The sequence below is a fragment of the Colossoma macropomum genome, unplaced genomic scaffold (assembly GCF_904425465.1).
Source record: "Colossoma macropomum unplaced genomic scaffold, Colossoma_macropomum, whole genome shotgun sequence".
NCBI lineage: Eukaryota > Metazoa > Chordata > Actinopteri > Characiformes > Serrasalmidae > Colossoma > Colossoma macropomum.
Genome location: NW_023494803.1, coordinates 9,583,145 through 9,610,320, shown reverse-complemented (window position 1 = coordinate 9,610,320; position 27,176 = coordinate 9,583,145). Strand labels below are relative to the sequence as shown.

The window sequence follows — 27,176 nt, the reverse complement described above, 5'->3', positions numbered from 1 at the left end:
ATAAATAAAGTGTGTTGTTGTCATGGTGACCCCTGGTTCCTATCACCACCACTGTACAGAAATCAGAGAAGTTTCTCCACAATGGAGCACATCAAATCACTATGAATGACTTTGAAGAAATTTGTATACATCCAAACCACTGAATTATGTTGAAAATTTTAAAAATCAGTGGAATTCCCCTTTAAATGTTTAACAATAAATACAAATGAAAGATGAAAGCAAACAAAGTACACATAAACACAACAAAAAGGACCCTTAACGAGGGATAAATACAAACATGTTTAGTTCATTCTGGAAAAAATGTTCACTGGTGATGAAACAAAAGTAAATACAGGCATTAAAAAGAAATTAAATATTCACATGTTGAAAAACGTGTACTAAACTTTTAAAATAGATGGTTCTTCAAGGGTTCTTTAGTAAAGAAAAGGTTCTATAAAGAACACACAAAGAACCCTTTGCATGATTAAAGGGTTCTTTGCATCACGAATGGGTTCTTCAGGACGTACTGTAGATGGCTCTATATAGAACCTTTTTGAAAAGGGTTCTATTGTTGAGATGTCAAGCTGGTAACAATAGAAGAACCAGAAAATCTTGCTAAAGATAAAGGACAGGTTGAGAATTTGATGTACATTCTTAAAAAAAGATGGTGCATCAAAGGTTCTTTAGTAAGAAAAATGGTTCTATATAAAATCATGCACACTCAAAGAACCCTTTGCATGATTAAAGGGTTCTTCAAATTGATGATTAATAACGGAAAATGTGCATTAATGTGCTACAGACAGTTCTATACAGATCATTCTTTTAAAGCGTTCTTATGTAGCACTCAAAAGGGTTCTTCTGTTGTTACAAGCTTGACACCGGAAAAATGGAAGAACTCTTTGGGTGCTAAATAGAACCCTTTTTTTTTTTACCCAATTATCTCCCCAATTTAGTCGTCTCCAATTCCACCCGCTAGTTAGGACTCCCCCAGTCACACGATACTATCAACACTAGGAGGGCGAGGGCTAACACAGGCTTCCTCCGAGACCTGTGAAACCAGCCCCCGTATCTTTTCGCCAGAGGAAAGCGCCAACCGCCAGATCTGTTACGTCAGCTAACAGACGCCTGCGCTGACTAGCATCGCGTTGGGTGATGGGGGGAGAGGGAGGGGCCATCCTACCCACCCAGAGAGAGCGAGGCCAATTGTGCTCTCTCGGACTCCCGGCTACGGATGGCAGTAGCATCACCAGGGATCGAACTCGAAAACAGAACCCTTTTAAAAAAGGTTCTATACAGAACCATCTACAGCAACATTCTCCAGGACCCTTTAATCATTAAAGGACCATTTAATCATGCAAAGTGTTCACAGAGTGTTCATGGTTCTATATAGAACATTTTTCTTTACTAAAGAACCCTTGAAGAACCATCTTTTTTTTAAGAGTGTAGGAACAATGAAATCTTTCAGACACTTTGTAGCTCAAATGTGTCTGAAATAAAAGGAGTGCTCAGAATGTTTGTACTATAAGGCAAACCCCAAAAAACACAGCACAAAAATTCAACATTAATTAATAAAGTAATAATATTTCAAGTAGTAAAATGTGCAGCTCCCATTCCTTCATGTCGTTTAATAAAGAATAAACGCTCTCGTATCAAGCGGGGCGAGTCTGACGGCGTACAACCAGAACTCGTTCAGCAAACAATACTAAAGATTAAAAGCCCTTGAAGACGGACGTGCCTCAGACAGGGAGGCGATTCTTTGGTAGTCACTTGTTCTGGATAAAAGTCAACCTGCCGTACAGGTTCACAGAGCAGCAAAGGTCAAAGGTGACTGAATAATTAAGGCAGCTGTCGAAAATGACTGTATTGTGGTAGCTGGAGGTCAAAGCTGATTGGCAGCTGGGGTCAGAGTGTAAGGGAACATCAGAACTCTGGCCCGCATGAAAGAAAGGTCAGGGAGGACAGAGATGACCCGAGCAGCCTCTTCACTAATCGCTCCATCTCTCTCAGGCTTTCTGTCAGAACATAAACACAAACAGGGAGGACTGGTTCATTTTCTACATTTAATATAAGACTTACATTATAAAACATGTTACTGTAATACTACAGTAGGCTTCATGCACTTATTATTAAAGCTACAGTCTGCACTTGCCATGCACGCCCTACTGAAGACACAAGATTTATGTATTTGAATTAAAGGTACAATCAGTTTAAATTTTATGCAACTGCCATGAAAGCTAGTCAGTATTATTTATGTACCTGCCATAATAAGTTTATATATTTTTTTAGTGCCATTAAAGACATGATTAGTAAGCTCAAAGCACTTGCAACAGAAACATACAATCAGAAGGTTTTATGCATTTGAGATTAAAGGTACAGTCAGTAAGTTTTACGCACTTGCTATTAAATCTACAGTTTATTTAGTTATTTAGTTCCATTAAAGAAATGATCAGTTTAATGCATTTGAGATTAAAGCTACAATCAATAGATTTTATACACTTGTTATTACAGTTCCAGTCTACACTTCCCACAAACACACCACTGAAGATACTAGTCTTATGTTTTTGAGATTAAAGATACAACCAGTAGGTTTTATGCACTTGCCATTAAAGCTACGGCCAGTAGGTTTTATGTACCTCCCATAATAAGTTTACTGACATAGTGCCAACAAAGATATGGTCAGTAAGTTCACGGCCCTTGCTACTAAAATACAATCAGTACGTTTTCTGTGCTTGTTATTAAATCTATGGTCAGCAGGTACTATGCACTTAATATTAAATCGACAATCTGCCCTTATACTGAAGATTAAAGATACAATCAGTATGTTTCGTGCACTGAATATTAAAGCTACAATTAGCAGCTTTTTGTACTTGCCATTTGCCACTGTATGGGCTATGTAGTTTTATGTACTTGTCATTAAAGCTATGGTCAGTTTTTATGCACTTGCTATAATAAGTTCGTTTAGTTATTTATGTCCATCAAAGACATGACCAGTTTACTGCATTTGAGATTAAAGGTACAATCAGTAAGTTTTATGCACTAGCAATTAAAGCTATGGTCAGTAGTTTTTATGTACCTGCCATAAAAATGTATTAACTTAGTGCGAGCAAAGATATGGTGAATAAGCTCATGGCCCTGGCCACTAAAATAGAATCAGTAGGTTTTCTGTGCTTGATATTAAATCTAACAGTAGGTATTATGCACGTGCTATTAACAACAAACTGCACTTTTAAAGCTACAATCAGCTATTTTTGTGCACTTAAAGCTACAAGCATTAAGTATTTGCCATAATAAGTTTATTTAGTTATATAGGTCCAATAAAGATATGACCAGTTTATTGCATTTGAGATTAAAGGTACAATCAGTAAGTTTTATGCACTTGTCATTAAAGCTACGGTCAGTGGGTTTTATGCAACCGCCATACTAAGTTTATTAAGTTATTTAGTTTCATGAAGACATGATCAGTTTAATGCACGCACCACTGAAGATACTAGTTTTATGTTTTTGAGATTAAAGGTACAATCAGTAAGTTTTATGCACTTGCCATTAAAGCTACGGTCAGTGGGTTTTATGTACCTGCCATAAGTTTATTAACATAGTGCCAACAAAGATATGGTCAGTAAGTTCATGGCCCTTGCTACTAAAATACAATCAGTACGTTTTCTGTGCTTGTTATTAAATCTATGGTCAGCAGGTACTATGCACTTGCTATTAAATCAACAATCTGCCCTTTTACTGAAGATTAAAGCTACAATCAGTATGCTTACGCACTTAAGATTAAAGTTGCAATCAGTAGCTTTATATACTTGCCATTTGCCACTGTATGTATCATGTAGTTTTATGTACTTGTCATTAAAGCTATGGTCAATTTTTATGTACTTTCCATAATAAGTTTATTAAGTTATTTTGGTCCATTAAAGACATGACCAGTTTACTGCATTTGGGATTAAAGGTACAATCAGTAAGTTTTATGCACTTGCCATTAAAGCTACAGTAAGCAGTTTTTTATGGACCTGCATGTGTTAATTTAGCACCAATAAGGACATGAGCAGTAAGCCCATAGCCTTTACCATTAAAATACTATCAGTAGGTTTATTGTACTTGTTATAAATCTATGATCAGCAGGTATTATGCACCTGCACTGAAGATTAAAGCTACAATCAGTAAGTTTTATGCACTTAAGATTAAAGTTACAATCAGTAGCTTTATGTACTGTTTTTATTTACTTGCTATAATAAGTTTCTTTAGTTATTTAGGTCCATTATGGGCATAACCAGTCTATTGCATCAGTATTTTGCATCAGTAAATTTTATGTACTTGACATTAAAAAATTTATTAACTTAGTGCCAACAAGACACGGTCAGTAAGTTCATGGCCCTGGCCACTAAAATACAATCAATACAATTATGCACTTGCTATTAGACCAACAATCTGCACTTGCATTTAAAATTAAAGGTACAATCAGTAAGTTTATGCACCACAATGACCAACTTTTATGTGTTTGTGACGACGCACCTGGCCACAGTGCTGGTTTTCTCTGCAGTATCCATCAGTCTATTGAAGGCATCTGCTATGTTGCTGCTCGTGTTATTGCACTCCAGTTTAGCAGTGGTCAGCTCATACAACTCCGGATCTACTCCTACACACACAGGAGACATTTTAAGTAGATCATGTTAACACACACCTAACACCCCTCTGCCCTTCCTGTAATATCAGAAAAGCAAAGGCAAATATCACAATAATGATGAACCAACAATATATAGTGCAGCTCTGCTTTCAACTCAAGGGATTAACAAAAGACACAGGGTGACACCTGAGCAATTTAACACGCCCTCACAGACAACATGCTCAACTCAAACGCCCTGAAAAACAATGCACTGCATTCAGACAGAGGATGCAACAAAACTAGCACGTATACATGCATGAGATAAATGCTGGGAGTGAAACTGGAAATGGAATCAAGCTTTAGCTCTTTCGGTGCAGAAGCCTCTGGGTTCCCTGATAACAGTATGTCCTGCACAAGTGAAACTGAGGGTATACAAGTAATTTTCCTATAGTCAATAAATTACCAACTGCACTGGATTAATTATGTGACAATATTTGACATCTTTTAAATGAGAATTCAAAATTTCTGCATAATTGAATCATTAATATGTAAACTAAGTCATTCAGAGTGAAATGCTCTTTTCTAGGAAAACTTACTGAGTCAGAATTGTTCACAGTGATGGTGATAGGAACCAGACGTCCACCTCTAAAAGCTCCCTCACAGAAAGTTATTACATTAAATGGTTATAAATTCACTGCCTGATGCCTGAGGCATTGAGTGCGTTTACAAGCACTCAATAATCTGATCATAATCGGATTTCTGCAGTTGTCGGATTATTAAAATGGTGATGTAAACAGCACACTCTGATTTCTTGGATCGGAGTAAGGTCTAGAAATCCGATCAAGAAATCTGATAAAGAGGCTGGATTTTAGCTCTGTAATCAGATTTCTCAGTGCATGTGAACTCTTACTCTGATTTCTTTCGGATTTCTCAGTCTGCGCATGTGCAAAAACGAACTGCTGTACCGGAAATAAGCGAGCCGCTTTTGGAGTGACGCTGAAACCAACTATATTTGTGACGAAATGAGGAATTTAAATATTCTTTTGTAGATGATGTATGTTCATATTTTCAGGTAAAGTGACTCGATGTTTAAAAAAAATATGCTGATCAGATTACTGACAAAATCTGAAGTTTTATGATAGTATTGAGATATGGTTTTAACCCATACTGCATTTATCAAACACAATCATGGCAGAGGCGTGCACGCAGGGTGTACAGTGGACTCCACAGTTAATGTATTTTTCGGACTTACAATTTTTTTTTTTTTACCATCATTAATATTCCATACAAAAGCTCAGAAGACAAGTATAGGCTCAATGGCGGTTTTGGATTGCAAATAAATGTTGTGTAGTCATGTTGACCCCTGGTTCCTATCATCACCACTACAAGGGACCATTCACATCAAACCACTCTAAATTATTATGTTTACAACTCAATAACAGAACAGTGCAGAAATGTTTAGAAATAGGTGGAGTTCCCCTTTAACCCCACTAATAGCAACAGGCCTCACGAGTGCATATTTGTCAAGAACCATGAGAGACTATTTAGAGAAGAGGAAGCCGGGCAATTGTATTCACACAGAACAGACCCCAAAAAACACTGACCACTGCACCAAATCACACAAAGTTCAGAAGTAAAGAGAACAGAAAAGCAGGACTCACAGCAAAGCAACCACACCACTGTATGTAACTGTGTCTGTGTTTATATAGCATGTATGGTGTGCATGTATGTGTACAGCAGTGCCTGAAGGTTGTATGCAAAAATTTGGGTGTCCCGGTCAAAACGCTTTGTTGAAAATCAGTTTCACATTTGATACAGAGAACAAACATAAACAATGCATTTTTTGCAATTTTGGTGCACACTTTTAATTTATTTGTTGTTTATTGGATAAAATAAAACAAAATATATCATAAGGCCACATTTTATGTAAAATCTTTTATCTTGACACAGCAGTGCTGCTGGAGTGTTTAAACACTGTGTCCACTTACTGTCCACTCTATAAGACAAGATGTAAATGTAGACAAGATGCAGACAGTAGCTCATCTGCTGCTGCACAGTTTGTATTGGTCATCCTCTAGTCCATCATCAGTGGTCACAGGACGCTGTTGGCTGGAAATTTTTGGTTCTCAGTCCAGCAGTGACAGTGAGGTGTTTAAAAACTCCAGCAGCACTGCTGAGTCCGATCCACTCGCACCAGCACAACACACACTAACACACCACCACCACGTCAGTGTCACTGCAGTGCTGAGAATGTTTTACCATCCAAATAGTACCTGCTCTGTGAGGGTCCTGTGGGGGTCCTGACCACTGAAGAACAGGGTAACAAAGTATGCAGAGAAACAGATGGACTACAGTCTGTAACTAAAAAAGGGCACCTATATGGTCAGTGGAGCTGATAACATGGACACTGAGTGTAGAAACAAGGTTTTAATGTTAAAGGCTAACTGATGTATATTTTATTAATTTTACTGCATTTGTAATCTTACAGAAATAAGTGTTATATAACTAATAGAACTCTAATGCTAATCTAGGCGGATGTACTCAATTATCACCACTGGCCCACAATTCCCATACTGGTGCATCCCTTGATATGTATTGTGTGTACATATATAGCATTGACCAGTGATGTGTGAATAGGGCTGGGTACTGGGTACTAAAAACACTATACAGATGGGTGATGCTTTTTCCGTTACCTTCCTTTAAATCACAAACTAGTGGCTCAAACAAAAACTGAGTGCATAGATAATGTAATTTACTGGCCAATCAGCAGTCTGGATTGGAATAAGCATGATTATTGCTATCATACTTATTTGCTGGTAGGCAGAGGTACTGAAATTTGGTACTGAATGACACTTTTTTGTCTTGATTTAACTGCAATTCGAAAGATATTACAAACGTATTAAATTTCAATACACAGCCCTGATAAACAATGATGTCTGTGTATATACAGTGTGTATGTGGTGTGTTTGCTTTATAATGCAGCATCCATCTGTTCTAACCTGGTAACGGCGTATCAGTATCACTATCTGAGCTACTGTCCTCCACCGGCCCAAAGTAGTCAAGGTTGAGCTGGGAGACTGCGCCCCCTGCTGCTGCAGGTCAGAACAGCAGAGTGCACGCAAAAGAAGCAATAGAGTTTGTTTATATATGGTTACTGAACACTTACGATGACCATGAGCTGCTGACTCCTCACAGATTATCAAACTAAGGCATCTAAACAAGTGCGACAAAGCATCATACACAAGCAGGGCTGCCCATAAGGGGGGAAAAAGGGGGAAGCTGCCAGGGGCCCAAGCACAAAAGCCTGAACATCATAAATTTCATGTTTTGCTGATTTCCTAAGTGAAAATAAGTTAACAAATCCTCTGCACAGAATATACTTAAATTTGGCATTTCCTGCAAATTTTAGTGCACAATTTCTATTTATTTGAGCTTATTAAAATACTAGACCTGCTGTAACTTTTGCACAGACATTTTATGTTTTATTTCCAATATGTTAAAGTTAGCAAATAAACAGTAATTGTGCATTAAAATGTGCAGAAGTGTTTTGCCTGTAGAGGATGTGTTCACTTATTTTCACAACAATATGTAATATAACAAGAGGTGCCCAGACTTTTGCATACGACTATATATTTTTTTCCTGTAAACTAGCAAACAGAAAATACTAAGGATGCTCAAATTAGCATCAGAGGCAAAGCAGATCAGACTGTATACCCTGATGCACATATCAAAGGTTACGGTAGTGTTTTAAACTGGTAGCCATCCTCATCTCAACAGATGGTTAATCATATTAGATCATATTAAACACACCATAAAATGGTAACTGATAAAAGGTCATCTAGCTGTCACATAATGCACATTGTAAAAAAGTTAATTTACTGTAGCATTTGAAATACATAGCAGTTTAGAATGTCTTAGATAAATTAGATGATAGGTGGTGGCTACAATATACAATAATACAAAGGTCAGATTGAATCTATTATTGTGGGGGAAGCCTAGATCTTGTGGGTAGGTTTTTGGGGGGCAGCAATCAGAATGTTAAGTCCTAGAAAAGTGATGTGATAAACTTGTGAATCTTTGTTGTTTTAGTTTCTCCTTTGTCCACTGAAACTATTCTGGGGACTCATATGTGGAATGAGAGCAAACTGACCCCAGATCAGTCAGCACTGTACTGCCAGCTGTACTGAGCTTACCCAAAAGACCTTGACTAATTTTGAGGTGCTCCGGCTGAATGTGAGTTGTACTTGTTGCAGCAGGTTGTATGACAGCATAAAGCCACTATACGGCACACAAACTCACTCGCCACTTTATTAGAAACCCCACTCTTGTGCCACTGATTACTAATTAACAACAAACTATACCCTGCAGTAAACGGTCAATGAGTTTCCACTTTGGTGAATACAGAAACAGAAAATGAACACGTTAGATAACAAATTAATATTTGACCTGCAGTCTGTTTGGTCAGATTCTGGAGAAGTGTGTGACAGCAGAACTACACTCTTAAAAAGATGGTTCTTCATGGGTTGATTAGTAAAGAAAATGGTTCTATATAGAATTCAAAGAACGCTTTGCATGATTAAAGGGTTCTTTGCATCGTGAAAGTGTTCTTCAGATTGATGGAGAATGTGCTGTAGACGGTTCTGTAAAGAACCATTTTTTGTAGCACCCAAGAGAGTTCTTCTATTGTTACGGTGTCAAGCGTGAAATAGTACAAGAACCCTTTTGGGTGCTATATAGAACCTTTAAATAAAAAGGCTCTATGACGAACCGTCTATAGTGCATTCACACACATTTATCAATCAGAACAACCCTTTCATGATACAAAGAACCCTTCAATCATGCAAAGGGCTCTTTAAGCGTCCATTGTTCTATATAGAACCATTTTCTTCTCTAATGAACATTTGAAGCGCCATCTTTTTTAAGAACGTACATCAAATTCTCAACCTGTCCTTCATCCTAAGCAAGCTTTTCGGTCGGCAACTGTGACAGAACAACTAAACAAACTGGAATTATCCAAAAACCAGTAACCAGAAGGCTGTGGGTTCAAATCCCAGGACTGACCCTAGCTCAAATCCTGGCTGTGTCATTAACCTCCAACTGCCCCTGCTGGCGAAGCTTTGCTGCTCCCAGACTGAGAACATATAGGCATCAAAATGACAGAACAGACTGGCAGGAACAAAACCACATGAGGTCAATATTACTGACAATGCTGAGCTGAAAAGGCTACTACTGTACTCAATATAAGAGCACATTTAATACAATGTTCTGGTTTTATTTGCTTTCCTTTTTCTCTTTATTTTTCTGTACCGTCGTATTGAAGCAATAAAACACTTGAGCTCATTTGTTATGGCAATTAGATGTGATTTGACTGCAGGCACCAACTCAAGGCAAGCAATGTTACTTGTGATAACACACTCCCTTTCACGCTCTACTGCTAAAATATAGTGGACTTTTACAGTCGATAGAACTCAAAGAGGAAGAACAAGGTAGACATTTCCAACAAAGTGGCCAGTGAGCATACATTATACAACACCTACCACCAAGAAGGCAGAAAAAGTGTAGAAAAAAAGCAAGCTGTCATTAAAGGAGAGTCTGCACAGGACAGAGAAGAGAGTGAAAAGCAGGACAGGACAGAAAGGAAAGGAATTATCATAATATAAAACTTTTTATTTAACTTATTCTGAGATAACGTTTGACACAAAAGATTGACTTTGCACCGAAAACACAGTGTTTTCTAATAGGAATCATGCTTAAAAAAGGAAACAAAAAGGAAAAAAAATAAAGTGCATCAGAGAGCAGATCCTTTAAGACAGATCAGGGAGAAGAATCACAGTCGGTCGTTATTCATAAAGAAAGAGTAACAAGTGACCGATAAAGAAAATGAGACAGAAAGACAGCACAGATCAGAAATATAGTGTTTTCAAGGACAGTTTTGTGTTGAATTAAATGTACAGTCTTGAAAGGCATATTAACTTTCTATGGCTTTTGTTGTACGTGTAAGGTTGCTCCACTGAACTTCATTGTAGATGCTAAAGTAAAATACAATAATGCAAAGAATTTGTGGTAAATTTTAAAGAAAGCATTTTCTAAATTCAAAATACTGACCTTCACGAAAAGAAAAAACTATTCTGTTCCCATCCAGTCAGCACATTTTATGAGCTTTAATGCAGCACTTCAACCAAAAACGCTAAAGTTGCCAATACTGAATGAAACCTAGCAGGGGTTACTTAGCACAATGCTAATGACATTGTGCAGAAACATGCCCTCAAGATTGCTAATGCAGCTAACAGCTAGCAGGGGCTAGTTAGCATGAAGCTAATGACCTCTTCCACACTACTTCCTGCTAGCTGTTCACTGTTAGCTATGTTAGCAATGTCGAGGGGAGCGTTTCATTAACTGTCATGTCTTTCCGCTTTCTTTAGCTTTATCATCATGGGTTTACTGGACATTAGTAACCATGTAAACGTCTTCCTCTTGCTTATACCAAATGGGACCTTCGTTTGACCCACTGGTAATGGCTGGACACAACCTGATAGTTATAAAGTTGGTGATAGAATGACAGGCTGTCACCATTTGGGTCAACAACTCAACATTTTTAATACTTAAGTATTTAAGTTTTTTTTTTTTGCATATACTGCTCATCAAAACTTTGGGGACACCTTGCTTTTCAAAATGTTTTTAAGACAAATGGGCATGTTTTATTTATTGGTTTGCTATAACCTAACATATTAAAGTGAATGAGGTTAAGCCCGATGATCACATGAGTAAATATGAGGAAGGAAAGCGTAAATATGTCAGTTGGCTGATAATATCGGCCGATACTAACAATACCGCGAGTCACTAATATCATTATCATCGGTCAACTGATAATATTGCTGATGATGCGCAGATGATTAGCTCCTCTTTTTGGTTGCAGCACTGCTGGGATTCGAACTCACAACCTGGTGAATCATGGTTACTATTACAAAAAACATTAAAATGCATATAAACTTTGGCATGAGGATAACACACACACAAATTTTTTGAGAACTAATGAAAAATAAGAAGTTATAAAACTTAAAACAATAGTGCAGAGCATTCTGGGTAGCTTTGCACTTCACCAAGGGCTGCAATATATTATATAAGACCTGAATTCCTGCTGTTTACTTAAGCTTAAGACGTAAAACAACTGAAGACCGACATAAATAGCAAGTTCGATTTAACTAAAACTATAGTATAAAATTTAAATATGAACGTAAAATTATATTAATTATGATTTTAGCCTCATAAAATCACTATCAGTATTGGCCATAAATTTGTCATATCGGTCAGGCCCTAGCCCTGCGATGGACTGGCGACCTGTCCAGGGTGTATCCTGCCTTCCGCCCAATGACAGCTGGGATAGGCTCCAGCACCCCACCGCGACCCAGAAGGATAAGCGGTTTAGATAATGTGTGTGTGCTCAGGCCCTAGCGCAGACCTACGTCATCTGCTGGTTGTGTCAGGATGTTTTAAATCAACATTCATTTGGCGATTGGGGAATATTTATAACGGATTAAAAATGACTTTTTTTTAGCCTTTTTTGTGAAATAGTCACTTTACGACTATAAAAACACACTACAAATGAATACAGCAACATATTTTGCACAGCAATATAACTGTGGAGATCCTGTATTACTGTATTGAAGTCACTTACTCATTTCCATCAGTATAGCTGAACGTGGGGGCAGCACATTATGTTGTACAACCTGTAACGCGCATCACCTCCACACTTTCCTTCCCTAATTGTGTCAATATTAGTGACAGTACTAACTAAAAGTCATGTATTAATATCACTCAAACCCTTTCAGCTGTTTAAACCACCTTTGGGCCAAAAGAGTTTCAATATCTGCTTTTAACAATAAAGTGGAAAAGAAAACTGTCACATAATTATTTAGACAAAATCAGCTCTTCATTCCAAAAGAAGACACTTTGATGAGTGTTGAAGCTGAACATACCCAAAAGACTAGCTGTTTCATTTCAGCAAAAGCTGCAAAAGAAGACAATGCGTCCCCAAAATTTTGACAGGCAGTATGTATTAAGACTTTTTAAAGTCATCCAAATGCAGAGTGATAATCATACTATAAAACTTTCCTCACAGGCCAATTCTGTATAGCGAAATGGCTTCAAACGGGTCCCTACCAGGACAAAAACCTGACAAGGTTAATAAAACGATTAATTAATGAAACTGTAACACTGTGATTGAATGGTGGGTTTGATGTTCCTTACTGATAAAAATAACTGTGTGTGCAGTTTTGCATATTTGAGCAGAAGACCTTATCGCAGTCGTGTCTTCATACTGACCAAACGAGGTAGTGCATATCGGGTACAGTAAAGAGAGAACCAGCGAGGGAGAGACAGGCTGAGAGCGACTGGAAATTCACAGTGCATTTGCAATGAAACAATACATCCATAAACCGAGAGAGAGAGAGAGAGAGAGAGAGAGAGAGAGAGAGAGAGAGAGAGAGAGAGAGAGAGAGAGAGAGAGGAAAGGGGGAATAAAGGAAAGTGGACAAACAACAATCTAGTTCCAGATTAACTGAATAACCTTCTCTCCTTTGACTGTTATGAACACTGTAGAGAATAGTGGACCATAGTGACAGTCCAGTGATTCCCAACCAGAGGTATTTGTGTTCCAGGTAATATGATGATGTCACGGTTATAAAATGTCAATATACAGATTTACACCAATTACAGAGAGTCTGTAAACAACAACAACAACCAGTGCACAGTAACTACAGAAACTGTATACTAACAAGTAGTGGATTGGATGTCGGCCCATTATGTTATTATACTCAAATTAGCTTGACTGTTTTCATGGTTCGCAGTTTTTAAAGCCAATACGAGAATAGTGTGCTTATGTTTCTGAGACCAAATGCACACATGGTTGTTATACAGCGTTCGTTCAAACGTTTTTTTGCCCATAGGAAATAAATGGAGGAATATGTATATATTTTTACATGTATTAGCAACCAATACCAAAGCAACAGCCAACTAATACCGTAGTAGCCACCTGGAATACCATAAAAATGCTTTAGCAACCACATGGGAAAACTCAGCAATGGCTTAGTGACATTTTACCAACTAAGTGGGATTCACAGTAAAGGCCTAGCAACACCTCAGCAACCACCTGGGAAAACAGCAAAGGCCTAGCAACACCTCAGCAACCACCTGAGAAAACACAACAAAGGCCTAGCAACACCTTAACAACCACCTGGGATTCACAGCAAAGGCCTAGCAACATCTCAGCAACCACCTGGGAAAACACAGCACAGGCCTAGCAACACCTTAACAACCACCTGAGAAAACTCAGCAAAGGCCTAGCAACACCTTAACAACCACCTGGGACAACACTGCAACACCTTAGCAACCACCTGGGGCTTCATAGCAACAGCTTTGTTAAGTCAACTTAAAGTTTGTTCTCGAGTGTTCTCCATCTAGTTGTTGATATTTTTTTAATGTAGCACTGTAATTTGCTGGTGCATTGTGTCATTCCAACTTGTTCACAGGCTTTTTAATGTGTTACATACATTTTATGTGTCACGCAAATGTCTTTGAGTTTTGTGATGTATGTTTTTACCACGTCAGCCACCCTTATCCCTGGGGGTAAATGAGCAGCTACTAAGAGGTTATGAGGAAAAATACTATGGAAGAAATTCCATCTAGTTTCCCACCTCTAAGAACTTTAAGATGGGAATGAAAGCTAGCTAGCAAGCAAAGATGAATGTAAATTATGGATATTTTCCCAGTTCATCAATTAAATTAACAAATTTCAGATCATGCTGGTTTACTGTATATAAGGGGGGCACAGGAACCACATTTAAAGAACTGTACGAGTAAAAATGATGGTTGGGAACCACTGGACTACAGCAACTCGGCTGACCCATTGGGTTAAGGCTGCCCATTCTATACAAAAGAGAGCAGGGCAGGAAGCACCACGAGAGAGAGAGAAAAGCAGGACCTGGATCTGATCATAAAGGAGTTGTATAAAAGTGTGGGGGGGAAAAAAGAAGTATAGAAGAAAAGAGTGAGGGAGAGAGAGAAAGAGAGGCAAGCGCAGAAGAAGAGAGGCTGTATCAGGAGTAGGATTTCTGGCGAGAGTGGCGGAGAGCTCTGTCTTGCGTTACAGAGAAAGAAGCTCTGCGCTGAGACGTACCGTCCTCACCACTGCTCAAAGAGGACGCCACCTGCTGGACATAAGTAGAAAACGCAATGTTTAAACAAACTCTGAAATGACTATTCGAATCAAATCAAATCAAATCATGTTTATTCTCACATCACATCTACATACTTACATATGTTTACACACACACACACACACACACACACATATATATATATATATACATACACACACACACATATGTACATACACTCACACACACACACACACACATATATATATATACATACACACACACACATATGTACATACACTCACACACACACACACACACACACACACACACACAAAAGACTAAATATACACACATATTCACAATACACATTAGTATATACCAGTATTGCACCATTCCAATTAGTACAATACAGTTTTGTACAGTAATATAAATTATGAAATAAAAGCTATGATATGTAAAGTTGTACACATTTTCATATATGCAATTTATAATTATATACAATAATATCATTTATAATTTCCCCAAACCTTTCAACGAACTGTTTTAAAATTAGAATTACACAGTTTCCCCCCTTTTACCACATCTGGGGTAAGGGGATGGAGGGCTGTTTACATGTGATTTTGAGCCAAACTATTCCTTTACACCGCTTGCTTTGAATAACAGTTGTCCAAAAGAGTAATTAAAAAGGTCTTATATTCTGTAATGAATTAGCTTTTAGGAGCCCAACCTACAAAATGAGCTAAAATGTGTTTCCATCATCCTTACCTGTGTGCATAGAGTGGACCTGCCCAGACCTGGCGAGGACGGTGTTAGAGGTGCAGGAGAGGCTGGAGAAGGTTTTACAGGATCTTTGGTAGGTTCAAGCATTCCCTGAGAAAAACAGAAAAGAAAGAATGAGATGGAGAGAGAGAGACTATATGTTGATTATGAGATGTTCAAATGCACTCATATGTAGACCTGCGCTGGTAGTACAGACCTCCTATTCGGGTAACTGTGTGGAAAACAACCAGTAAACAGTTACGTAAAATGGAACATTGTTCTACCATTAAGGACTAATTTTAGAGGGCTGAGATTGTGTTGCATAGTCACAAACGCTTCCAGTAAGTTAAGAGAGCCTCTGCTGGTGATGTGGCAGAACAACAGGTAATGGAATCATCTGCATAATTCATTAGTATATTCTGCAAACAGCAGAGGCCCCAAAATGGAACCCTGCTGCACCCCAGCTTTAAAAAAAAAACGTTTTAGACAAAAAAGATCAAAAAGTACATGTTTAGATTAATTACTTAGGTACTTTCTAAACTAACCTAAAACACTAGCCTATCACAATAAAATGTTGTGATTAACACAGTCAAAGGGGTCTCTTATTATCAAGAGTATTCATTTTAACTGCGAAAGAAGCAATTAACAGCAACATAATCAAAAGCAATTTAATACTTAGGGTGATGAATTTTCTTGTGCCATTGTTTAAATTTCTCACTTCAGCAGGAAATAAAATTGTTATATTAGTCAATTAATCTGTCTTAATCATCCTTGCAGTACTTGCAGTCCTACACACGCTTATTGCTTCTAATCTAAGGTCATTAGGCTGTGCTGCCTGTGAAGGGGTAAAGTCCACATAAATATCTTATTGGGCAATAAAAAGGAGATTTACAGTACTTCATGTACTTAATATTAAAAAGGATCGCATTTATGTCACTTCAAATACTGCAAGTGTTTTATAGTTTTATTATACACACTTTATTAAATTGCTGACATCAAACAGGCAGATTAGGATCACACTAGAAATTTAAACAACTGGCTAAGGTTTTGCGTCACAGTGAATCCATTACTGAAGAAGCTGTGTAGTTCAAACTGGTAATGCTACAGTGAACATTTAACATCTAACTCACCAGGCCTGCCGCAAACATAGGCACGATCAGTGGTCGCCTCTTCTGACCAGTGAACAACTGCAGGAGGGATAAACAAACTCGGCTCAAACAGCACTCACAGCGTAAAATTAATAAAGAAGACAGCGGCAGAGGCATTTTAGTCTTCCGACACATTCCGCACACAGTACACATATGAAATCCGTAAAGACTGAATGAGAATGAGAACTCACAATATTGCGGATTCCCAGGCAGTCCAGCAGAATTCTGTTGCTTTGTGAGCCGACCCACTGGACCTTGAGGCCGTGGGCGTTGTGGGTGTCCAGCAGGTGGTGCCACAAAACTGCAGCCTCCCTGAGACAGCACAGGGAAATGGTGAAGTGAAGCAGTAGAATGGCTGTGTTCTAATCTCTACATGGTCACAGTTCACGCAACCAATTCTACCTCATAAGAAATGATGAAATGTGACATTTAAGAAATAAATTCTTGAAGAAATTAATCATTTCTGAGAACATGGTATGGTAATTTCACTTGACATTTGAGTGGCTGAAATTCATACGCACACACACATATATATAATATATATATAATATATATATAATATATATAATACACACTAGGTTCCTTACAAAGTGAACATAATGTAGATAAGATTTAAATAATAATTTAGATTTAAATAATAAGTCAGAGATATCAAGCTGGATTTCTTGGGAGTTTTTCGAACCACATCTTACGTCTTTACGTATTGACGTCATACGCACAGGCTCAAAAAGAAGGTCTGGCTCGATGTTTAGGTCTCAAATGCAAAATCAACATTATACTGATGAAGATATGATGACCATAGATATTTCACTCACATTCTCAGAAGACATGTCCTTCACCAAGTTTTGACTGAGTTCTCTTTGAATACTCTTTCAACTCACAATGATCAGATTCATCTGCTCAGGGTGTGAAGCACAACTTACACTACCAAAGTGTTCTTCCTCACATGGCATGCAATTACACATTTACACCAGAGAGGTCTCCAAATCCCCAAATCAAGCCCCACCGAGGTTTCAGTGCAATTCCCAAAGAAGGCATTAAATTAAGCTATATCAGAATCTGATGATAATTATTTCAATGTTTGGCTGATTAATATTGCCTGCAAAGTGTTAGTTTTAAATAACAACCATTCTCCCAAAGAGAAATATTCAATGTACTGTTCACCTTTGGGACCCTGGCACCAAGATATGTTGTCAATGGCAGTCAAAGTGGAAAGTTTAGTGGGCGATATGGCAAAAATATCATATCAAAATACTTAGACATTTTCACCATATACAAAAACTGCAAAAATGAATACAATGATTTTTATTCAACTTTTCATATACCCAGCTGCACAAAATCAGGACTAATTATGTTCTCACACATGCAGTTGGTCAGTATTCCTTATGTATTGACAATATGTGCAATACGTTTATAAAAAATGTTATCATGATAACAAACTTTATCAAAATAACAGTAAAATATTGTCAGATTGCCCACCTCTACTGACCAGTAAGTGTTCAGAACTCACTGCAGAACAGCGAAGGTGATGAGATGAGTGAGAATGCTGAGGACTAGACTGTGATCCTTACCCCTGAACAGGGTTGCAGCTGTTCTCTTTGTGTTCCTGAAGCTCCAGGAGGGCCTGCAGGGTCTCAACCTGTGCGACCTCAGGTGTGACCTCTGAGGGAAAAGTGCTCTGAAAGAGATGCTGCAGTTTGCAGCTCAACCCAGCCTGAGAAAGAACAAGAGACAAAGGTAGAGAAAGAAGAAAGAGAGTAAGAGAAACACAAAGTAAGAGAAAGAGGAGAGAGGAAGAAGACAGGCAGCAGAGTTAAACGACAGTACTATTGGGCAGTATGGCCTAAAATTTATTTCACTTTTGGTATATATATCAGTGTATAGACATATTCATATCTAAATATTTTATATGCTTAAGTAAGTCTACTTTTTATTTTGAAATAAGTAAACCTGTTTTCTAATCTGAAATATTTTATTGTTCAAAATAGCAAAAACAAAACTGAAATATATGGATAAACCTAAGTCACTATTGCGCTCTAACACTAGGCCTGTGCCCTCAGCAAACCACCTCTAAACATTGTTTCATATCTTAAACTCTACATGGCTGACGTTGGCTTCTTACTTGACAGATGCTGACCTGAAATCTTTGAAAAATATTTTCATATATTGTAAATATTAATAAATAAATAAATTACATATTTTATCATTGTAAGTCAAACATAAAGTGGTGCATTCTGGGAAAAGAGCAGAAACGTGCATTAGCGGAACCCAAAAATAACACAGATGAACTCAAGGCATCCATTATTGTTGCTTTTTAAAATAATTACCAAAATTAAACATTTAATCTGCCATTATTTTCTGGTTTTGTCTATTCAGTTCTGTAATGTTTGTGCGATGCAAATTAGCCTACCTTATCAGAAGCAGCCTGCCTCAACACTAAACTATCTGTCATTTACACAGACCACTGGGTCTACTGATAAGCAGAAACAGGACAGAGAGAGAGAGAGAGGCTCTTTTTATAGCATTATTCTGATAGGATGAGACGTGCATTTTTTCAACTCACCGACACATGGTCACTCTTGAAGCTGTCACAAGGGGGCGCTGTGGCAGTACTACTCTGCTGCCCCTCGTCAAATGCTGCCCATGACTCCTGCTGGTCCTCGCACTCCCCCTGCAACTCAAATGCAGCCCAGCTGTCGCCCACACCCTCTGTCAAACCTCCAAGCGGAGCCGAACTAAAATCCGCAAAGCTATCACTGGGAGGGAGCTCTGAACACCACATTCCTTCAGTGTTAAGATCATTAGCCTCTTCATGTTGTTCCTCAGGTAGCTCCTCTTCCTCCTTCAAGTCCTTCAGGCTGTCTGCATCCCCAAAGTCATCAGTGGTAGAGCAACCTGACAGCGCAGTGACAAAGTCAGCGAATCCCGCTGATTCCGTCCTGCTGAAGTCTGCAAAACCCTGAACGGCATCCCTGAAATCCCCAAAGTCCTCGTCCATCTCAATCCTGGGAACCCCTGAACTGCCATTACCCTCCTGTAAAACCTTATCTACCTCTGCCTCATGCGCTAACTCCACTGTTAGGTCTACTGTAGTCCCATTGACGTCAAAATCTCCTCCTAGCTCCGCACCAGGTACCACTACCGGCAACTGTCCTGCAGGATCTCTTGTAGTCTCGTTATGGTCCACAAAGTCCACGCTCAGCTGCGTATTAGACACCTCATCAACCTCTGCTGCAAGCCCCACCGAGGTTTCAGTGCAATTCCCAAAGTCTTCAGACCCACCGTGAGGGGGTGGATCACTAAAGGAAACAAAGGTTTCTTCATCCAAAGGTCCTTGAAGTCCAGACAACACTTCTCTTCCCTGCATTTCCTTACTTTCACCAATACTTTGATCCTTACCGCCCTTATTGGTACTGAAATCCTGGGATTCACTTAGCACCTCATCTGCCACAGTCCCTCCAGTCTCGGATACCTCTCCCTGGGAGATGTTATCAGCTGAAGGTGGATTAGGACTAATGGAAAACTCTAGGCCAGTCTCTGTGCTGTTAAAGCTTGTTACTGTTGGGACCTCCTGCTCTGTATCGCTGTTACGCTTGCTGTGTCCTCCATCTGTGCCCAGTCTATCTCTGTGCTGGTCCGTGTTGATGTCCTCAAAGTCCTGAGCGACAGAATTGCAAGCTAAACTGTGTTGAACTGTGTTGGAGTCCTGGAGGTCAGAGGGTGGAACACCATTGATGACAATTCTGGATGCCTCTGGATCTCCATTCCCACAGTCACCTATGCCAACACTGGTCTCTGCTAAGCTTTCCTGGGGATTCTCCGTGAGCTTCTCTGCCTCTGTAAATGTTGTGTTTTTCCCTGACGAAGAGGTGCTCTGAACAGATGCGATGTACAGGTCAGGTGGTGAGGTCTCTGCTGCATGTGACTGGCTGAATGTAGTGGGCGTGTCAAACTCTGAGAAGCTGAAGCTGGAGGACACTCCACCGCAGTAACCTCCAAACTCACCAAACTCGTCCTCGTCTTCCTCCTCTCCACCCTCGTCCAGCGGAGGAGGGGAGGAGGAGTACAGGCGGACGACGTCAGGTTCCATGCTCCTCTAGTTCCACCTAGCGGCAACATGCATGAGCACCTGAAAGAGAGACAGAATGCCAGAAACTGATCAAAAGAAAGAACAACTAACCTTACATAAAGTCAATCTAGGAGGATCTCATTTTGAACCTTCCAATACCTTCCAATGTTTCATTTTCTTGTCCATTGACCTGGTAAAATTGTTTGAATGATGTCATGCCACATGATGCATTATTGGCATTTTCATTAAACTTTTAAACAATGTTGAGACGTTTGCAACTGTTGCAGCTGAGTTTCAAGTGAGTTGCAGGATCCTTCACTTTACGCAACTCGAGTGAAATTCAGTTTGGGTGACTGTAAGCGACTTGCAGATGCATAGGCAAAAACTTTGTCCAAAATACTTGTGTGTAACCTTAGAAAACTGGTCAGCTTTAAGGTTAAATGCCCGGCTCAAGAGCACAGTGGCATGAGGACATTTTGGAACTCATGACCAAGTTGTCTGACCACTGCAGAACCGTGACGAAGTCAGCACAAATGTCTTTTGTGTTACAGAGCCACTTTTCAAGCAACTATTCATGCATGCATTTGAAGAGAGTAGGAAAGCTCTAGAGAGCCAGAACGCACCAATAGGGACAGTGCACTCTACAGCACAGGGGTAACACGTTGCTCCTATAAGCTACTCCAATAATTATTCAATATTGATGATGAAAACAATCCACTTGCATGTGTTATAATAAAAACAAAATTAAAAGTTTGTCTTAGGATTTTAGGGTGAATTTAATAATGAGCATAGCAGTGGGACTTGCTGGTAATATTCAGGGCTGCACCACTATGACATTTCCAGGCTGATAACTATAATAATATAATCATTTTCAAATACTTAAAACCAATTTTGTCATAGCAACATGTATAAAATGACTTGCTCTCCCTACATTCTATTGATTTCAAAAAAATTTAGAAAGCTATAAAATAAAGAAGACATTTTTAATAATTAACAGAGCTGCAGATGTTTCCATAATAATTAAGAACGAACTTATAATACAAGTAATATCCAGAATGCCTCATAAACAAGAAGCGGTAACCAAATCTTGCAGATCAAATAGCAATTCTTAGTATTTTATTTCAGGAAATTAATATCAATGGACTATGTTTTATTAATTAAGAATAAGTACTATTTTCTATCATGTTATAACTTCAGACTTTTTCCCAAAATGCTTTAAACTGGGAATAGACCATATGTTTACATTTTGGTGTCTAGTTTAAACCATTGCAATCCACACTTATTAAATATCAGTTATTAAATGACAGGTGATTTCAAACGTCTGAATGCTAGTGTAAACACAAATTCACAGTATAATCTCTACAGAAGGGCAGGTAACTCTGATTAACCCCTTCACATCCAGGTTTAGTACAAAGGCTTATTATTCAGTAACTACAGAGACTTTAATGCAAACTAATGGAGCTATTCTTAGGTTATAGAAGTGTGTAATAAGACTTTGGGCCTGCTGGTGGGCCCATCGTTTGTTAAGAGGCTAAGTGATTATTGATTATGTCAAGTATGCAGTTTTTTTGCCACTTAACTTATAAACCAGCAGCCATTACCAAAAATACAGTGCCAAAGATGCCTGTTGGTTTGTGCAATCAATCACAGCTGGCCCAGGCTAATAAAGGCTAGCTCCTCTGTGTTGTGTTAGCATTTAGAGCTGTGGTATTGAACAATTCGGGCTACTCAGCAACTGAGCTATCTGCCGAGTCACTGAAATGTCCATCGAGTGCTCTCTGAACGTGCTGAGTCATCTCAGAGGTTCCTATCGAGTGTTCTATTAACAATGTTTCTGCAGAGCAAAGTCTACTTAAATCAAAACAGTCAGAGATTCTTCTCATTACTGTTCAGCCCCCTTTAGTTCAACAGAGAAACAGGCAGAAACCCACAGGAGTCAGAAGTGACACAGGTCTTGATCAGCACAGTGAGATTAGAAACAGCCTATTTATTATTTACCCGCCGTGGAGGCCGATTTAGGACGGGACGGTATCGAGGAAGCTGCTCATCATGGGGCTTGATAGAATTGAGCTGTCCTGGATTGTAACAGCACATGATGCCAAACCATAAACTGAAATTCACTTTAACATCCACTCCTTACAAAAGGTTATGACAAGAAATAAGAGAGCGCATGTCTTATACCACATGTGTTACACTGTGCCTAAGTCTTAAAACACCCTTTATTTATTACATTTCCAGTCACAACAGCCACTGAATGTGACATTCAATTTTCAGTGCTGGAAAAAAGAAACTTAATACAACAAAAACATTATTTAGTGTGTCTCTTTACCTTTATTACAGCTTCTATTCTTTTCAGGAGACTCACTTTCAGTATTCTCAAAGAAATGTACAGCCAGACCTCCAAAGTTCAGTCTTAGAAGTTGGTTGCATTTCAGTGATTTTAAAATCTCGACTCCATTGTGTCCTGACAGCTACACATCCTTTCAGACCCACAGCGCTGAGTCGTCTTTCTCACAGTGGAAGGATGGACAGAAACTCCTGTGGATGTTTTCAGATCTGAAGCAGCTTGATTTTCTCCTCTCTCTCAAAGATGAAAGCTTTAAGCTCTGTTTATCTGATGGGGACAGTTTTGGAATAAAAGAGCTTGGAGTGATACGTAAACACGGTTAACGTTTCAAAATACAGCCCATATCTGAAAACTGTGCTGCACAAACAACCTGTTTTGAATTTACTGTTTTGTGACATCACAAAAAATCATATTTCTGCCTATTTAGCCTTCAGCAGTTTGGCTCCACCCACTCACAATGAAGTTATAAAGAGTGTTTCTGCCCTTTTTGAATGAAGCTCACAATACAGCTCAGCCAATCATATCAGAGCTCATTTAGATATCAGTCTTAATGGCACCATAACAAAAACAGCCAGTTATGATGCAGAGAGGTTGGAAAATAGCCATGTGAAAAATAATTAATTATAATTATGTTTTTGGTAAATAAAACCACACAAAGTTCAGAAGTGGAGCTCAAATACAATAAATGTGTAAGATGTAGAGCAGGTATGTCAAACTGGGGACCCCTCCAGCCCAAAGTGCTGTTGGAATTAGCGTTTACCCTCATCTAACACTGTGAATTCAGTTCATGAAGGCCTTGCTTATCAGCTGATGAGCTGAAACAGGCGTGTTTAATGAGGCACTGAGCTGAAGTCTGCAGTGTTTTGGCCTGTGAGGACTGGAGCCTGACACGTGTGATATAAAGAGTTTGGGTAACTCCTGATTTTTCATGCAAGTGGATTATCTTGTATCTAAATACCTCAGAAATATCACCTGAAAAATGAAGAACTTGTGGCTGTTTTGACGGGAAATTCACTAAAGGGTGGTTTCTGACTGTTGTATCTATATGTAATAACATGTTTTTTAACCCTAATTTCAACCTCAGGAACCCCCCAAAAAATATTTTGCTATTTTAGTTTTGAAAAAATAAAACATAGAGCTGTTGTGTAACGGATGAAGCCCTGTTTTTCTCCGGTTTTCCTGCAAAGTCGAATCCTGAACACACACACGCAGGCATGGAGAGTAAACTGATCATGGGGGAACCCTATCTGCCTCTTTGTGTTCACAGACAAACACTATTAATGCTGAAACTGAAGCCAGACCCTTCACTGCACCTGACTACATCTGCAGACCTACCGTAAACACTAAACAGAAAGTTTTCATTAATGCATCCACTACACTGTACAGTATGAACTTTATCATGCTCTGTGTTAGTCCTGGCTGGGGTGTTAAGGCCACTGCAACACTGCAGCTACACTGCACAGAATGCGTCACAGTTAAAGCGCAGATAAATGGCAAGTTAATCCTACTCATGTACATTCCACAGAATAAAACTTTCAAAATTATTTATGCATTTATCTCTACGGTATTAGCAAATAAACTCTATAAACTCACTGTTTTTGAGTTTAAAGATACAATCTGAAAAAGATTAGGTTAGTAACTGGGGATGGACAATATGAGGATATTTTAACGTAATCATGATTGTGATAAATTATTTCACAATACGCTTTTCTGAGCACATCGTGGACACTGACATCAACACTGACCAACTACATGGGTTATAAACAATAAATATAAACAGACCTGCTTAATTCGATTTAGGGTAGTTTATAAAAATACTGAATAAAAATCATCGTAGTTTAATTACGTAGGCTAATGAAGTGAGTAATTAAGTCAATTAAGGGTGCATGATATCAGGGTTCGAACTGTGGCAGAGGTCTTGGGGGTCCCCTGGTGGAAAGTGTGACAATGAGGTGATCTAAATATTGTAAATTATCAAGGGGGGATGAGTCTAATGTTGAACAAGACAGGCAAAAGAAGACAAATTACAATTACAAATTACAAATACAACAAAATACAAATTGGAATTACAAATGATAATTTGAACTTTACAGCTGTGCACGCTCTGACCATATAATCAGGTTCATTCCCTTTTTTTGAGTTAACTCCAAAGGAAACTCACCCACAGGAGAGCGGGGTTCGATTCCTAGGCAGGAATGTCACTGCAATACTAATAAGAATGTTTGGGCTAGACTCCTCATGTATCGTTCACTTACCATTGCAAATGGCTTTAGAAGTCTGATAAATAATGTAAAGTATTTACATAAAATAATGCGTTTACAATATCTGTCTAGCTGTCTAACTGATTTAGCTGTGCCACAGCTAGCTATATAAAAATTAATCAAAGATCAATCAGTAATCTACCTTACAATCACAGTTCTTCATTTATGGATTATAGGTGTCAACTTGCTTTCAAATAAATAAATAAATAAATAGTCAATCAATAAATCAGTTATTGATAAATGTATCAACCATAACAATGAATCTCTATTACACAACTGGCTTAAACTGTGCCAAGTGCTGCCGTACTAAGTGCTCTTACTCGAGTGTACTAGCTAGTGTGCGAGTGAGGCAATTAGAACACAGCCCGGGTTGTACTGGCTTTCTCAAGCCAGGTAGCTCATTAGCTTAGCAGTCACAGTGCAAAAGTGGCCTGTATATACCCTTGTAAAAGCCGACAGTTTCTTCTGACCACTCGTCGACTCTGTCATGGCCAAACTATGGCTACAGCTGTCCAGTTAAATTAAAACGTCTCTATTTATCTGCAGCTTAATGAGAAAACCATCGTGTTAGCTATCCAGCTAGCAAGCTGTGTTTTTGACAGCAGCAGCAACGAGTGCAGAGCAGACCTGTTTGGAGTCAATATGAGAGCGCTCTGTAAAACTCGTCTTACCTTCATTTATCCGCTGATGTAAATCGTGATGACCGCGGGTCAGTCTGCAATTCTGTAACGGCTCATTCCCTGTTTGTGTCCTCCTCCGCGGTGTGTTCCTTTCCCGCAGCGTTATATTTCCAACCCGTTTTCCGACAGGTCCCACGTCCTGCTGCGCTGCGATTGGCTCGTAGCTCAGACTGGCACACGGACCACTGATTGGACAGTTCAGACGTCGTTCACGTCACCATAGCAACCACGGGAAAACGATCAAGCAACTCGGTCATAAACAAAACGAGGCTTATCTAAGTAGTCTTTATTGAAAGTCTCTGTTTTATTATAAATATATTTTATTATCTCAGTGTTTCTGTAAAATTAAACTGCTAAGATGTCGACAAAGTCATTCAGAGTGGTTCGGTGTGAAATGGTTGATTGTAGAGACTCAGATTTCTTTACAGTGGTGGTGATAGGAACCAGGAATCATGATGTCTACAATGCAAATATAGCCATTTTGATTACTATCTAAAACTTCCAGTTAACTGACATGTATCCTCTGAGTTTTACATATATATAACGTTCATAATGGTAAAATAGTGATAAATCTGAAACTGTTTTCTTCGGGTACTATTTTGCCTTAAACTGCCCTGTATGTACCCCTCCGCCATGAATGTGCTTTACAATATATATACATTTTAGGCCAAAGGTTCTTCTCGAAGCTATCATAAAACATCAGGCAACATATCCATGCCCATTTTTATGTAACAGCGTACTGTGGGGAGCTTTTAGAGGTGGATGTCTGGTTCCTATCGCCATCATTATAAACAGTTTTGACTTGGTAAGTTTTTCTAGAACGGAGCTTTTCACACCAAACCACTCTGAACGACTTTGTTGACATCTAAACAAATTCATTACACAGCCATTTTGAAAAATCGGTGGATTTTCCCTTTAATATGTATAGTCAATTTAATTATAAAGATTTACATGCATTCTCTGTTTTTGCTTGCTTGACCTTCGAGAAGGTTACGATAAGGCAGTACAGTAAAACAATATTTTGAATAATGTTTGACTGACTGTATACATATGAGAAGGAAGAGTTGGCAGGTTTCTAAATATTTTTCAGATTACTACCTTCAAACCAGCTGGAAACTTCTCATATTGCCAATTTATGTAATAAGAAATAAATAAGACACTTGTTTATAATCC

General features: G+C 38.7%; 1 protein-coding gene across 2 annotated transcripts; it reads right to left on the bottom strand.

The window, feature by feature from the left end:
• Positions 1–1,177: 1,177 nt before the first annotated feature.
• Positions 1,178–26,122, bottom strand: aftphb (aftiphilin b). Of its 2 annotated transcripts, none has more exons than XM_036593264.1 (9): positions 25,995–26,122; positions 19,210–20,775; positions 18,218–18,360; positions 16,838–16,958; positions 16,629–16,685; positions 15,505–15,609; positions 14,757–14,790; positions 4,492–4,615; positions 1,178–1,991 (listed from the first exon to the last, which is right to left on the bottom strand). In XM_036593264.1, the coding sequence occupies exons 2-9, from the start codon at positions 20,734–20,736 to the stop codon at positions 1,859–1,861; spliced, it is 2,244 nt and encodes a 747-aa protein (XP_036449157.1). In that variant the 5' UTR covers positions 20,737–20,775; positions 25,995–26,122; the 3' UTR covers positions 1,178–1,858. The 2 variants fall into 2 exon arrangements, with proteins under 2 accessions (XP_036449157.1, XP_036449158.1); XM_036593265.1 differs by having other exon boundaries at positions 14,757–14,787.
• Positions 26,123–27,176: the final 1,054 nt, after the last annotated feature.